Raw genomic sequence first — 15,419 nt, forward strand, 5'->3', positions numbered from 1 at the left:
TATATGTCCATGCCCTGCCGTGCCCTTCCTCTCACTCCCAAGCCACAGCTACCACAGCCCTGCTGGTGCCCCTCACTCCCAACTCGTAGCCCCCTGCCCTCCTACCCTACTGGTGCCCCTCACTCCCGACCCATAGCCCCCTGCCTCCCCAGTCCTACTGACCACTCAGCTTCCTGCTGCCCCTAAAGAATCCCCTACCCCCTTCCCCTGCCTCCCCACCCTGCTGCAGCGCTGGCAGGCACACATGCACACACGCACACACACTGCCGGGGCCCACGCGCAGTGCACATGATGCCCCAACCTCCAGTCACTTTCCTGGCCTACCTCAGCAAGGAGCTGTTTGGGGCTGGGGGCAGCAGGGGAAGTGCTGGGAAAGCAGAACAAAATCTTGGACATTTGCTATTTTAAAAAACCACCCAGAAGGAGATGGGAGGACCCAAAAAGAGGACATGTCTGGGAAAACCCAGACATATGGTAACCCTAATGTAAATAATAATTATTTAATTGAATGGTTGGCTTGTTGCTCAAGACAAATGAACATATGTAATACAGCTGACTTTCTTTGCCTAAAGGCTATCCAAAAAATCTGCACAGACCCAAAGGATACTGTGACTTAACCTGTTCTGTGGTAGATGATCCACTGCTCTGTAGTCTTATTAATGATTCAAAATTAACTGGAGTTATGGAGGAAAACACATTTCTAGCTGCTTCAGAAGCTTCCGTGTTAAAAAGCTCAAGCAGGTTTGTGATACTTATGTAGCAAAACTCTTCCAACTTTGAGGCTGGATAAAGCAGATTCAAAGTTGGGATCATTTAGCTCAGCTGTACTGGTACAGGCTAATGCACATGCACACAGAGCATGTGGGTAGGATATATTTTCTCTGCAGCATGCTGAGCATTCAGCTACTGTAATGTGGGCCTACCCTAAACTTTTTTGTCAAGACAATGGAGTATCCTCTCCATTTCAAATGCATGCACGTTATGAAGACTGGACATGTTGCAGGTTTCGCTGCCAGCTCTTCCTATCAGAGGGATTAAGGCTCTTGAGTAGCTGGTTCTCCCCCCTGGGGACATGACCTGTTCTTTACAAGGCACTCGCAAATTATTGCCCATGATGGTACAATCTTTCTGCCCCACCCTTCAGTGCAAGCTGGGCAAACCCCAGTCAAAACTCCCTCCCATTCTGAAGACAGCACTAGGGGCAGGGCTAAGATGCTTCAGCCCAACCCTGCTCCCAGTGCATGCAGACAGACATTAACAAGGGTGCTCTGCTTTGAGCACCTTCAGCTCAAATGCACTGTAATGAGGCTTGTATACAAACCCTACATGTAATGAGGGTTCATATTTTCATTCAATTGGGTACTTTTAAAGTGCTCTGCAGCGCTACCCTTCTGCAAGAGCACGGCTGTAGAGCGCTTTGAAGGAGCCAGTCGCACAATAAATGTAACTTCTGTCTGTGCCCTTAGTATTTCTAAACTCTTGGCTGAAGAGTTTTGGAGAAAGAATGTGAAAGACAGCCCTGAGAGCTGACTGAGACCTTGTGAGATGATGTATCTTCTGATGGCCTTAAGTAAAGTAAAGACACTCTAGTTTTATACCTAAGGCTTTGAAAAATTAATATAATTCATTCTGCTTTGCAGTATCAAAATGGGATTGATATGTATTTTCATACAATCTATACACATAAAAATTGATTTTTTTAGATGTTGCTGGGATTAATAAAATCATTTCTTTACTTCATTCATATTATTCTTCACAGTTTTGTTTATCTCTGAATGTCAAGACCCAAAGTAAAATAGTAAATTTAAGATTCAGGTGGCATTTTGTGCTTCCAAACTATATATTCAAAGAGACAGCTGCTCTTTTCAAGTACAAAACGAGTGACAAAAATTAAAAGCTGCAAAGGGAATGCCTGAAGAATTTCAACAAAGCTGAAGACACTTTTGAGTACTAATTAGTTTCATGGTAATTAGAAAAAAGGCCCTGATAATTGTATCCAAAACCTATTGCAGCAGAAAACCTGCAGCATGTTGGTTTAACCTTTAGGTTAGCTCAAGGACTAAAACCCACATCCAAGAACGTTTTCAAGTGCCTAAATTCTGCATATACCCCAAGTTGTGATACTGGAAACTCCCAAATTTTGCCTGAGGAGTTGCCTAACTCATCAGAAGCCTCAGATTTGGACCTAAAAGAAGTTGTCTGAAGTTTTGTGTGCGCACATATTCAGAAATATCTGGGTCCTGCCAGGGCTGATGGGATGCTCTTGGGATCCAGAAATGAGGCATTCCCACCTGTCTCCCTAACAGGCATGGTGCAGTCTGAGTTCTTAGACCATGTCAAACATGCACCTGCAAGGCTCTACAGTAGCAATGTCCATATGCTTTCATGATGTGACTGGAGTAGGTGGTGGTGGTTGCATTTAGACCATCCAGTCGGTGTGTGGAAACCCATTTTGATTTCCTCTGCAGGGAGCAAGGGGGTGTGATACAAAGGACTGTTTGAATGTATTCAATATGAAACAGTCCTTGAAGTAAGCTAGAACCCAGGACTGCTTCCCCCAGCCCCAGAAGTGTCATAACCACAAGGTTAATCATGTTTCCTTCTGCTCTTCCTTTGGCCAATGATCCTTGACTTTTTTTCTCCAGTGTGCCTCCTTCACCGTGTAGGGCACTCTCCAGAAGATAGCAGACCAAGATTTGAATCCTCTCAGGCAGAGAAGCAAATTGCAAAAGCCCCCATGGCTCACCAGAAGCATCCAGGAATGTCTCCTAGCTAAAAGGGAAGCATGCACCCAATGGGAGTGAGGGGCCATCACCAGGGGGGACTATACTGCGGTTGCTCGGGGCTGCAGGGGGGCAGTCAGGAAGGCCAAGGCGGAGATGGAACTGGGACTAGCTCCCCTCTCCATGTACCTCACCAGAGGTACCCCTGAAGTTGGAACTGGCTGGAGGAGCAAGAAACAAACTTTTCACGAAAGCAGTTTATGCTTGTGTTGAAAATTCAGTAAGTTCTATTAGTAATGGCCTTGGAGAAGAATACTGGCTGTTTCCTGCTTTACCTGAAAAGGATATGGGATTGCTGTCACAGGAAGGTTTTAAGTGCAGGTTAAAACAAGTATTTGTCTGGGAGGGTTTAGACAGGAATAATCCTGCTTTTAGGAGGGGATTGGACCAGATGACCTGAGGTTCCTTCCAGTTTTACTTTCCAATTCTAACCATTGATCCCAAACTAATCACCAGAGAGCCAGCATTTTGATCTGTGTATAATGAAATAGGCTTAAAGACAAAAAGCACAAGGGAGTCAATGTAAAGAAGAGCAGCTTCCAAGCGTTACTCACAGGTGGTGATTTCTGTGATGAGCTCAGCTGAGTTGTGACAGCCCTGCACTATGTTCCTTGTCCACAGGGAGAGGTCTCTGCTAGTCTCTGTTCTGAAGAGATGAGTTTCAATCCCTTGCCTTGTTCCAGTGCGGGTTGCAAAGGATAAATCCACACCTGACTGTGGAGATCCTTTCCCTGGGCCTGAGTGGACCAACCTAAAATGTAATTTAAAAGTGAATAAATAAATAAATTTATTTATTAATAAAGTTGTTCTAACTTTATCCCAACTGTGCTCTAGTTGCTCTAGTAAAAGATACCACTCAAAAAATCCTTGCCTCATACATAAATTAAAACGTTCACCAGACCTCAGGCTACCCAAAGTGCTTGGAGTTTCATGTTCTCATTTATGTACAATGAAATAACTTTAGTGCTGGCAAAAGGTGCTAATCTTTTTTAGACTCAAGGTACCCCTTGGAAAATACCAGACCTTAGCTTTTACTTGTTTCTTGACTACACAAAACTAACAGAGCAATTCCTTTGTTGCAAATAAATCAAAAAGCCTGCAAATAGTCAGAAATGATTTTGACACTATGGATTCCTATTTGAAATCTCTGGGTTTAATTTTGTGAATTGTATGTAGGTGTCTGCACACCTCACAGTGTTAATATTGCATCCCCATGGCAGCATAAAAAAGATCTCATGACACCCTGATTGAGAATCACTGTGCTAGAGGAAGAGCCCGGGACAGTAAAGTCCTTTTTTTATTCCTTCAAGCGGTGCAGATGAGACAGAAATAGTACTGCTTGCCTCAGTGGTGAATTGCAGACATCCCCACGTAGATGAGAAGCTAGTTTCCTGACTTTTCAGAGCTTGAAGCTACCAATAAGGGTGGTAGATAGTACTGTTCTTGTGATGTATACATGTCTTGCAGGAGCTGGACTTGAGACAACCAAATGCGTTTCAAAGGCTGACACACACCATGCAGAGGACTAGTACTTTAAGACAACTAGCTAAAGAGAACTGTACTTTTAAAGTTAAGTTTCTGAAATCCTGTGTGCAGGGTTGTATGAGTTCACCCCTCTTGCTTATCTGAGCTAAAAATAACATGTACAGAACCTGATCTTTAAAATATCAAAAATCTGGTGCTGCAAGCATTATTTTGTTCTATAGAGCAACTGTACATTTAATATTTATAGCCCTTACCTGTGTGATTTGATTCCCAAATATGAGTGCTGGTGTAGATAACAGGCAGACAAGGTTCTTTGGGTGAATCTGACATCTTTTATTAGACCAACTTAAATGGTAGATAATATACATAAGAACACTACCCTTTCAGTGCCAAAATATACCTGTGATATAAAACCCAAGCACCTGCCAATTATGTTTAAAATAAATTATGCTACGGAACAAGGTAACAAGTACCTATGAAATACCTAAAACAGATATTAAGTACTATATTGTGCATCTTTTCCTTTAGTAATTCCGAAGTGTAAAGAATTTCAAAGGAAATTCTTTCTTGTACTTTGCTTTAAATACAGAAAAAAATAAAACTACATTTTCCTTTAATGTGAACAAAGAAAGTTTTTCACTAGGTATAAAAATCTAACTGTGGGCAAAGTCTTCTTAAGATAAAATTGCCATCCAAGTAGCTCATTTCTGCTTGAGAATATCCATATTTTTTCAAGAGAGGAAGGCAGGAGCGTGGAGAAGTCATTCAAGGACATTACACTAGTTCAGTTGTAAAGATGGATAACAGAAACGTTATACAGTTTGAGAGTTAAAACACCTACATTTCAGAGAGGTTGGTAAAGCAAAACCAGAACAATTCTTACAAAACTGACACCTGAGGAGAAAGGGAATTTTGTCCCGTTAGGGACGGGAAGGGAATGTATCCTGTTTATCTTGCTATATGCAAATGATACATCTTATACACAAACCACAGACTACATATAATAATAAAATACTTCTTGGAAACCTGCAATGTAAGGTCATCCTGGGTATAAATCTGCTAAATATTAACTTCCAGCTAGCAATTTCTGTCCTGTACTTTGAAGAATGGTTTCCTTGTAACAGACATCATTAAAATGTTCTGTTATACTAGAGACAATGTATTTAAAAAAGAAAAGGACATGAAACAGCAGGAGTTTAAGCATTTCAGATCCTTGTGTTCTGGAATACTGCCCCCAGCATGTGGCAGTTTCAGAAATGCCTCTTTACTCCCCATTTGTGGCTTGTGGACAGTGTAGTTGCAACACAGCAGGGAGATTTGTGAAAGGGATTAATGGTCCAGGATCCTCAGCCAGTGTAAAAAATTAAAATTTACACCACTTGTGGGTCTGGCCCTCTATTCCCAAATTTTGGGCATGTTCCCATGCCATAAATCTAGCTTGGGTACCAGAAGCCAATAGCCACTGTTGTATGGACATCACTCTTCTACTTCCATTACCTACGCAGCGCCAGCTTAGGTTTCTCTCCTTGCCAATGTGCTTCCATCATTCACTACCAATATGGAAGCTTTCCATGAATTGTAACCATCTTTCCTTTTTTATTTAACCACAGCCAGGGTATCTCTACCCGGAGAAGGGCACCTCTTCCATACAGCACTGTGTCATCCTGGCTTCCCTCATTCTTGCGGTAAAGCAAGCATGATTTGAGCCTTCATTAACTTCACCAGCCCCTCCTTCCAAACTTTACTGCTCCCTTGCCTGTAGCGGGTATTTTGAAGACAGCAGACAGTGCACTGCTATGGCAGTCTTGCCAGTTGTCAGAGGAAGTGACAAGGAAACGGGTTGTGGTGAGGCCCATGGGTTTTGATGCAGCTTATTGTACACAGCTCTCATCTACTCCCAGGGCAATATGGTGAAAAATATGCACATGGGGTCTGGCTTGTGAGTCCTTTGGGATATTTTCCTGGATCTTTTTAATTTCTCTGAAAGTCACACACCTCTGGGCCTCAGTTTCCCCAAATGCACACTGGGTATAAGTGATCAATCCAATGCCCTAGTGATGCACACAAGTAACTGTAAGGCAGACCAAGAGCCTTAAATGAAAGCCTTAAAATGTCAAGTTGATATAGAACACTAAGTTAACAAAGGACGGACTTAGCATTATTTCTTATAGCAAACCATACTTTAGTAAACTATTTCCAGGTACTTTCTGTCTCATCCTTTTTGTCATGGATAGAGTTCATTAACTGTGCTAATAAGTATTTTATAGCACTTGTCACACTGTATGCGATTAGTTTGATACCACATAGCCAGGTCTATTAACTGCCTCAACCTAGGTTACTTCCATAAGAAAACAGCATCCTGTTTTATCTGTAACATCTATAATGCAGCACTACTAACATTAGTAGTTCTATAGTGTACTGGCAGCCATGAGCCACATCAGACAAACTAAAATCTAAAGGACACATCTGATATGAACTATATTCATCCTCAACAATATCCTCATCTAAATCTAATAACATTTTAAATTCATTTAGTTAAAGCTGACTCCTCCTGGCATCAATTGTTCATCCAATTAGAGATCATGTTTTGCAAAATCATGCAGTAAGAGTATTCAGCAGTATGCAGGTATGGAATATTACCCTTAAGGTATTTAGCCCAAATGATTCTCAAGTCATATGAAAGTGATTCAGATGTGAACACTGCACAAAGAACTATAAAGTTAAAATAGAAGTTGGTCATTAGCATAAAATTTTAATCCCAGGCAATGCATTCACCTGAAGTTACCTAGATGGTTATCCCTAGGAAGCACACACAATAGCAATTCAAGAGCACTGAGACCTTCTCCACACCATTTTCTCCAGAACCCACAACAGCCACCAGAGGGCACACGAATGTTGTTAATTATGAATGAGTTTGCTCAGGATTAAGTTGCTAAGGTGCATCAGCAATAGACAATTACTGTTAAATGCCCCCCTCTTTACCTTCCCCAGAGAACTATGAATACAGTTTAGCTTTCAATCTTATCAGATCACTCCCTAGTCTCCTTTTTATGTTCTTTTAGTGTTCTTCCCTAGTCATACATCGAGAAAAGCAGAGGTGCTGGCACTGGAATCTGGTAGGTTGGCACTTCATTTTAATAATATGAAAAGAATTTCAGGCATTTATTGCAACACAGAAAAATCTTAACAGCCCCCTCAAAAATGACAGTGAAATCTTTAATGACACCCCAGAGAGGATTTTGAAAGCTGGTATTCAGATGCCTGGCTTAAGTTTTATGTTTGTAGGAGTGGATGTAAGTTCTTTATCAACAGTCATCCTGCAGCTCAGTGCAACGTAAACCTTTCAGAATCTAATCGTGTAAAATTACTCCTTTTCTGCACAAGACACTCCTTCTGACTTCCAAGCAGAAACCTCTTTTTGAAGAGCTATGCCCTTTGGAAAGCTATCCTCACTCAATTACTCATACTAATCTTACCCCTAATATGACAGCACTGGAAGACTAAAAAAACAGAAAACTTTTAGATCCTCTTAATGGGAGAAAATGTTACTTGTACAGCAGCTAGAGCCCACTAGGCTTGGTGCTATAGGGATGCTACAAACATAATAAGATGGCAGTTTCTGCCCAACCAGTATAAGACAAAAATAAAGAGATGAATGCAGGTGGTCAGAGGAGTACAAGAAGCCAATGAGACAACATAGGCCAGCATAATCGCCAGTAGTCTCATCATACCAGCAACTTAACCTTTGAACGGAACTGGGAAAAATAAGGTTTTTTTGAAGTAGGCTGATAAACTGCATGGGTGTTTATGGAGAGTTCCTCCAGAAATGAGAAGTGACAGTTTAAAAAGCATGAAAGTGCTTGTTTGAAAATGTAACAATTAGAGGCAAAGTTCACATCTCAGTAGTTAATGAAATGTTATGGGTAGAACATGCCACAAAGGGCCTTAGAAGGGAAGACAAGTAGTTTATGTTTGATGTGACAGATGAGGTAGCCAGTGGGGGGAAGTATACAGAAGGCTGATAAGGTCAAAGAGACAGGCTAGGAATAGCATGCAGGCTGGACAAGAGCAGGGCAAGATGGCATTCTTCAAGGCCAGAGATATGGACATTGAAGTAATGAAGATATGGGAGCCTGAATGAAAGATTTAGCTGTCTGCATAGGTAGGAAGGCCACACTTTTGAGATAACATACAAAAAAGACTCTGCAGATTTAGACACGGCTTAGAGTGGGATGAGGAAGACCCTCCAGAGCAGGATCTTTTGGCATGCAGGCCTGGTGAGTGGTGCAGGGCTGGTGCACAAGCCATATCAGGCCCCATGCTGCCTCTGCTTAGCTCCACACATCTAGATTGGTCCCTGTATGGCCTCAGTTGGCCACTCTATATCCAGATTGGACCTGCCCTGTGCCATGGCCACCAAGTCCCATGTGCTGAGCCCTGGCACCTTGCACTGTCCCCCTCCCCCCCGCCCCACACATTGGGATTAAGCCTTGCACTGTCCCCTGCCAGGCCCCAACACCCCATACCACCTCCACCCACCCTTGTGCACCAGTATTAGGCCCTGCACACTGGGATCAAGCCCTGGCACCTTGCACCAGCCCCGCATGCCAGGATCAGGTCTTGTGTCACCCTGTGCACCTGATCTAGTGTGTAGAGCTTCCTATTGGTCTAGAAATTTGGCAGCAGGGGAGCAGCCCACCACTCCCTTGCTGCCAAATTTTCAGACCTGTGGGGAGCTCCTGCAGGCAGGATGACACAGCTTTGGGAGCAGGCTGTGATCCATGGGCTGGGGGTTTAGTACCCCTGTTCCAGAGAACAGGTTAGAAAGATTAGAGAGACAGTAGAAGAACCATAAGAGGCAGAGTGATGGAAGCTAGATATCAAGGATGCCCGTTTCATCCAACTCTATAAATCATAGGAGACAGAAGTGACTGTAATAACCACAGTGGTACATCTCTTCTCAACGTTGCAGGAAAAATCTTAAGCCATATTCTTTTACCTATACTTCAAACATTAACTGAGAGAATCTATCCTGAGAGCCAGTGTGGCTTCTGCTTGGAAAGGTCCACCATACGGTCTTCTCTGTAAGACAGCAGCAGGAAAAGTGCAGAGAACTGTATACCACTGTACATGGCTTTTATAGATTTTACAAAAGCCTTTGACACAGTTAGTCAGTCAGGGCTTTGCACAGTTCTGAAGAGGGTTGGTTGTCCACCTACACTGCTAAACCTTGTGAAATCCTTACATGATAGCATAAAGGCAACTGTAATGTATGAAAACTGAGAGTCTGACTCGTTCCTCATCAACAATAGAGTGAAGCAGGGTTGGGTACTGGCTCCCACATTGTTTAACATTTACCTCTCATTCCTACTTCAACGCGTGTTCCATGATGTTTAAGATGGTATTTATCTCAGCATTAGATGTGATGGAGGACAGTTTAACATTGTAAAGTTCAGAGCCAAGACGAAGGTGAAGGACATCATCATAAGAGATCTGTTTGCAGATGATACAACCCTTGTGGTTTACAATGTTGATGCTCTGCATCTCATTACCAAATTCTCCAACTCATGCAAAATCTTTGGGCTAGCAATAAGCTTGAAGAAGACCGTTATCATGCATCAAGGCTCTTCAGAACCAGTTCCAAATATCACCCTAGATGGTACTCGTCTGGATGTTGTCGACCAATTTTTCTACCTTGGCTTTAGTGTTACCAGCAATATAAATCTTGATGCTGAGCTCACTAACAGAACTGGCAAAGCAGCCAATCTTTTGCAAGACAGAGCCTGGAACAATAACAAACCGTCAACTAAATAAAAATCCGTATTTATGAGACATATGTTTTATCCACTCTTCTATATGGCTCAGAAATGTGGACAACCTATGCCAAACATATCAAAAGACTAAACAGCTTTCATATCAGATGCCTGCATAAAATTCTTTGAATAAGATGGCAAGACAGGGTAACAAATGTGGAAGTGTTAAATCATGTTTGTATGTCATTCATGGGAACAGTGATTAGTAAGAAAAGACTTGGGTAGTTTGGTCATGTCAAGCGAATGCCTGATCATAGGATCCTGAAGAATGTGCTATACTTGCAGAGGGTCTAGAGAGAGAGGCAGGCCACTGCGCAGATATCACAACGACTGCAAAAATGATTTAGCATCCTTTGAAATCTCCATGGATGACTAGGAAAGGAATGCAGAATGCCGCTACGGTTGGTGGAGTCTGCCTGCAGATGGAGCGAGGCACTGCGAGGTGAACTGGAACAAGTCTTGTGACGACAGGCATCAGAGAAGGAAAGAATCCAGCGCTTGGATTCAGAGCACTGCTAGTACATGGGTGTGCCCTTCCTGTGGGCAGGACTGTCACTCGCACGTCAGACTCTGCCATCAAATAACTCGCCAGTGCATACGCCATGCTCTATAAAGAACAACAGCACCAACTGTGAAAAACCACCAGACGCAGAGTGATGGAAGCTAAGAGAAGGCAAGATATTGAGAGCATGATAGACAAGCCCAGGTCTAGAAGCATGAAGGTTGTGGGCCGGTCCTGAGGTTTGGAAATGGTGCCTAGAAACTCTGGCAAGAGCCGTTTCAGTTGAGCTTTGATGTGAAGATTGCACTGGAGACTGCATACAGTGGAACTGGAGGAAAAGAACTGCAGACGGGGGCTGTAAACAGTGCACTTAATGAGTTTAGCAATGAAAGGGAAAGAGGGTAGGTAGAAAGGCAAAATGGCAAGAAGGGGGAAGGGCCTTTTTTTAGTATAGAGGGCTAGCCTTTTTGTTGCCTTGGACAAATAAATGTTGCCACCCCTCCCCCCACATCCTCATAGCTAACCATGCTGATCACACAAAAACCACTGTTAGAAATGCTGCATCTCCAGTTTTGCTGTACTGAACACATCCACTTTGCCTTTGGCCTTGTTAAGATGGGAAAGACTGAAGCCATGTTTGTGAAAGACAAAACATGTTTGCACTCTGAGACAAAGGAACCAGAAGAGAGTAAAAGATTAAACAGAAGAATAAAGGAGAGGATGAGAGTGAGCATGAGGGTAAAAGGTGGGATAGGTTTGGGGCAGAAGGAGCAGAGCAGAGAGAAACTTCTGTGTTTATGACAGGGGAGAAGAGAACTGTAGGAGAAAACAGAAAAAGACAGCAAATCACAGGAAGGGGGAAGTTATGCTGTATTTTGAAAATTTCCCTTTGGAAGAAATCAGCAGGATGCATGCAGAGAGAGAAAAGGAGGAGTGGATGACTTGAGCAACCAGTCAGAGGAGACAGAAAGCTGGAATTCCAGGCATGAGACTCAGTTTAGTTTAAGAAGCCGTTCTTTAGCAGAAAAATGGAAGAACTGAGAGGAGAAAATTAGTTTCTAACAGATGAAGCAGTTTGGTCGAGACCCTCTGCCAGCAAAAGAACAAGATAGATCTAAAATTATTTCCACTTTGCATTTGTTGAAAACTTATCTTAGTAGTATAGCACAAATAATGTTTCTGGAACTAGACGGTTCTCACAACAGACTGCTGGTCACATAATGGGACGGCAGTGTTACAAACATGTAGATCAGGGGCCAGATCCAGCCCCGGCCCTCATTTCCGTGTTATCTGACCTGCAGGCTGTAACTCTGTTTGCTAGATTGGGCATGCAGGGGCAGATCCAGTCTTAAATCAGGATTATTTTCATATCTACTATGATGGAATGAATACTGAAACATTGTCATAGGTAGCTCTTGAATCCTTTAGCATGTTATAAACATTTAACATACAAGTCCCACTGCTGTCATGTAGGTAAGTTTTCTGGTTTCTGTTTGACACAGGGAAACTAAAACAGATGTTATGATCAAAAAGCCCCAGAGTCTGGGCTGGAGCTGAGGAGCCCTGACTTCCAGTCCTCTGCCTCCTGATATAAAAAAAATCCAGAATCCCTTTAGCTCTGTTTTATACAAGTCATCATATGTATTCCATCCAAAGCAGCAAGTACAGATGGTGACATGATTTTAGGACTTGCTTGAGCGCTTAGCATCCACATGTTCAACTTATTAAAAAAAAAATTCTCAAATGAACAAAACAACGCCAGCATTAAAAAAAAAAAAAAGATAATTCCTAGTAGAAAACTGCCCAGCACACAAGAAGGGCATGCTGAAATTCTGCAGTACAATACTTTAGAAATATTCTAACCCTTATGCTGCTAGAGTTCAATTTCTTTTGCTCATTCGTTCTCAAATGCATTAAGCATGGCTGTACAGTTTCTGTCACTGAATTTTTTTCTGTAGCATTTTAAATATGCTTTAGGTAAGCAGAAATGCTGTCCCAAAGACTCATAAAGAGCTGAAAGATAGAAACAGCCAAGATTGCAACATACTGTCTGCAAACTTCCCAGGTAAAAAGTTAAGAACTGCACTAATCAATGCACAGAAGGATATTAGAGAATGTGCCAGTGGGAGCATAATCACTAGGAATCCGGGTTTTCCATTTACCATGGAAGAACATAGTGAAACCCAGATTTTCTCCTTTAAAGGAGAAGAACACAGAAAACAGTGGGTTTCTCCTTGGAGGCTGGCAGAGTTCAGCCTGCAAGGGGCTGGAGGAAATGGGAGGAGGGCAGTCAGGTAGGGGGCACCATGTTCATGTGTGCATGCACACATGCACATTGTCACCAGGCAGCCTGGAGAGCAGCTCCTGCAGGTAAGTCTGGTTGGGGAGCAGGATTGAGGCCCCCATACTGAGGGAGGGAGGGAATTGTGCAGGACTGGGGCTGCTGCCCAGCCGGGGCTGCGTGTGGGGCTTGAGTCCCATGGCCAGAATGCATGGCTGTGGTGCCCAGGAAGGGAGCAAGATGGAGCTGAAGGTGGCTTGTCCAGGAGAGTGGGGGTGGGGTTGGCTTCCCGCCGCTGCACACACTCCCAGTGGGGTGTGAGGGGCACATTTCCCCCAGATTTGTGCATGGGGGAGGCTGCCTGCTGCAGGCTTGGGCTCCCCACCCTGGTGCCCTCCATGGGGCCTCCACAGCCCAGTGGGTGGGACACAGTACAGCAGGGCAAAGAGGGGCAGGGAAGCTTGGTGTTGATGCTGCGAGTCCCGCATCACCATGGTGAAATGCCCCCAGCCTGCACAGCAGCAGCGGGGGTGGCAGTGCCACATTGTGCCTCTAGCTGCTGCTGCCTCTAGCTGCTGCTGCCAGCCGTATCGCACATTGGGAAGGGGGAGCCAGACTCTGCTCCACCATGGCAGCTGCCACCTCCTACAGGCAACAGCCAGGGGTTCAGGCACTGCGGATCTAGGTCCCTGGCCCTGTAGCCCTGGCAGCTGGGGGCAGCGTTCCCTCTAAGCTGTGCAGTGTGTGTGGCCGTGCAGGCGCGCCTGGCAGCACAGCATGAGCACACCTGCATGGCCACGCACGCCATGCTGGGGCGGGGGGAGAGAGTGAGAGGCACCAGCATGGCCAGGGGCTGTGGTTGGGGAGTGAGGGGCAAAGGCATAGGCAGGACACCAGCATATCAGGGCTACTCAGTGCCACAAACCAGTGAAGGGGGGGTGGGGTCACAGCTCCAGCTGGATCCACATCCTGGTGAACCAAGTAGGCAGGAAAAGATCTAATTTTCTATGATAAAAAGCCCAAAATCAAATACCAAAATTTATAAATATTCAGAATTTATTTTATTACAGTGACTGAGGCACTGGTAGGCTTCCAAATTGCTTTAAAATTGTAAATATATTAATAAAACATTGTGTTCTACAGATAGATAGATAGATAGGTGTTTCATTTTAAACTTGGGAAAACATGGATTTGGGGGTTTTTAATCAAAGAATTTACAATTTTTTTTAAATCAGAGAACTGGCAATTTTTAAACAGAGAAAACCAGGATCCCTGGTAGTCACTGACAAAAATATGAACTTTGCAGTCAGTATCAGTAGCATATTGCATGCATTTTTGTGTATGTGCTGTACAACAGACAGACAAATTAGAAGTCCCACTGGGTTTTAAGCAAAAAAACACCCCCAAACCAACAGGTGTGATGGTTTTAGGAACCTGTCATCTTACACAGTCGGTTTGACTTTGGGACCTGTGTATTTGTGTTGGCATGCAAATTTCATTTTGAATATGAGACTCCTCTGTTTTCTCTGCTGTCTGAAATACCCAGGGGTGGTTAAGAAAAGGTTTAACATTTCTGATGATCTTTTGTCCATTGTGATGCCCATGAACGAAGAGTGGTTTCCTCTTTGAGAAAGGGACTACTTCAATTACTGGAAGGAGCTGGGATCAGCACTAGTTCACGGAGCTGAGGTACTTGGCGCCATTATCATACAAGGTAACAGATGGAGCATGCCAGAGCATTTAGGAAAGCAGCTCTAGAAGAACACGGACCAAGGAAGTTTCGGTTGTAGACAGATGTCACACCTGAAGAATTTCAAATGCCTTTTAAGTGTTTCAAAGTATGCCCCTTGCAGATGTACGTGCCCTCTGAAGTGCCACAGTGCCTCCAAACAGTACGTCATTCCAACGAGTGTTGATCTAGACGCGTTTGGCTTCCTGTCGTGTGTATGCTCTACAGAGCACCATCTGGGCCTCCAGCGTTCCAGAGATCCACTGCCCATTCCCATATTCCCCCCACCACCAGGTCAGCACACTTGACCTTTGTGCTTAATCAGAAGCATAAATGTCAAATGTGAGGTGACCCAAAACCACAACTTGGTGAGTGTCTAAAAAGATCTGGGCATTTCCAAATACTGAGCACTCACCTACCCACATGCAGGGCAACAACATTTATGTTTCTGTGCAACCTGCTCACCCTCTAGGCTTCCTAAAGTAAAATCACACAGACTGTGAATGATGCTTTCCCCACCTGCAGCCAAGTACAACACTGATTGTGTGCATAAGCCTGCTGTGTTGTTTTTTCCCCAAATTTTATTTTCTGATACAATACAGAAGATAAGTACTAGTGATGAGCCACAGTTCTCATTGGGAACATCTGGTCTGGTTTGCCCAGTTAAATACATAATTTCCCTTCCTCATTGAGTGGACTGCCATATATAGAGTTGATGAAGTAAAGGTTTCTCATGAGCCTAAAGGCTGTTGCTTTTGTCATAAGAATTTCTGACTATTTCCTAGCACTGTCAGCAGTCTTTGTCATGTATTTCTCTTAGAAAGGC

The 15,419-nt window shown here is 43.7% G+C and overlaps 1 protein-coding gene across 1 annotated transcript in view; it reads right to left on the bottom strand.

The window, feature by feature from the left end:
* Window positions 1-15,419, bottom strand: part of SNTB1 (syntrophin beta 1) — a 192,711-nt gene that overhangs the window by 9,158 nt on the left and 168,134 nt on the right. The window contains exon 5 of the mRNA XM_019552374.1: window positions 3,338-3,534. Within this exon, the coding sequence (XP_019407919.1) occupies window positions 3,338-3,534 (197 nt within the window). The remainder of the gene's footprint in view (window positions 1-3,337; window positions 3,535-15,419) is intronic.

This window comes from Crocodylus porosus, unplaced genomic scaffold, assembly GCF_001723895.1.
Source record: "Crocodylus porosus isolate Cpor-Errol unplaced genomic scaffold, CroPor_comp1, whole genome shotgun sequence".
In the NCBI taxonomy this organism is placed as follows: domain Eukaryota; kingdom Metazoa; phylum Chordata; order Crocodylia; family Crocodylidae; genus Crocodylus; species Crocodylus porosus.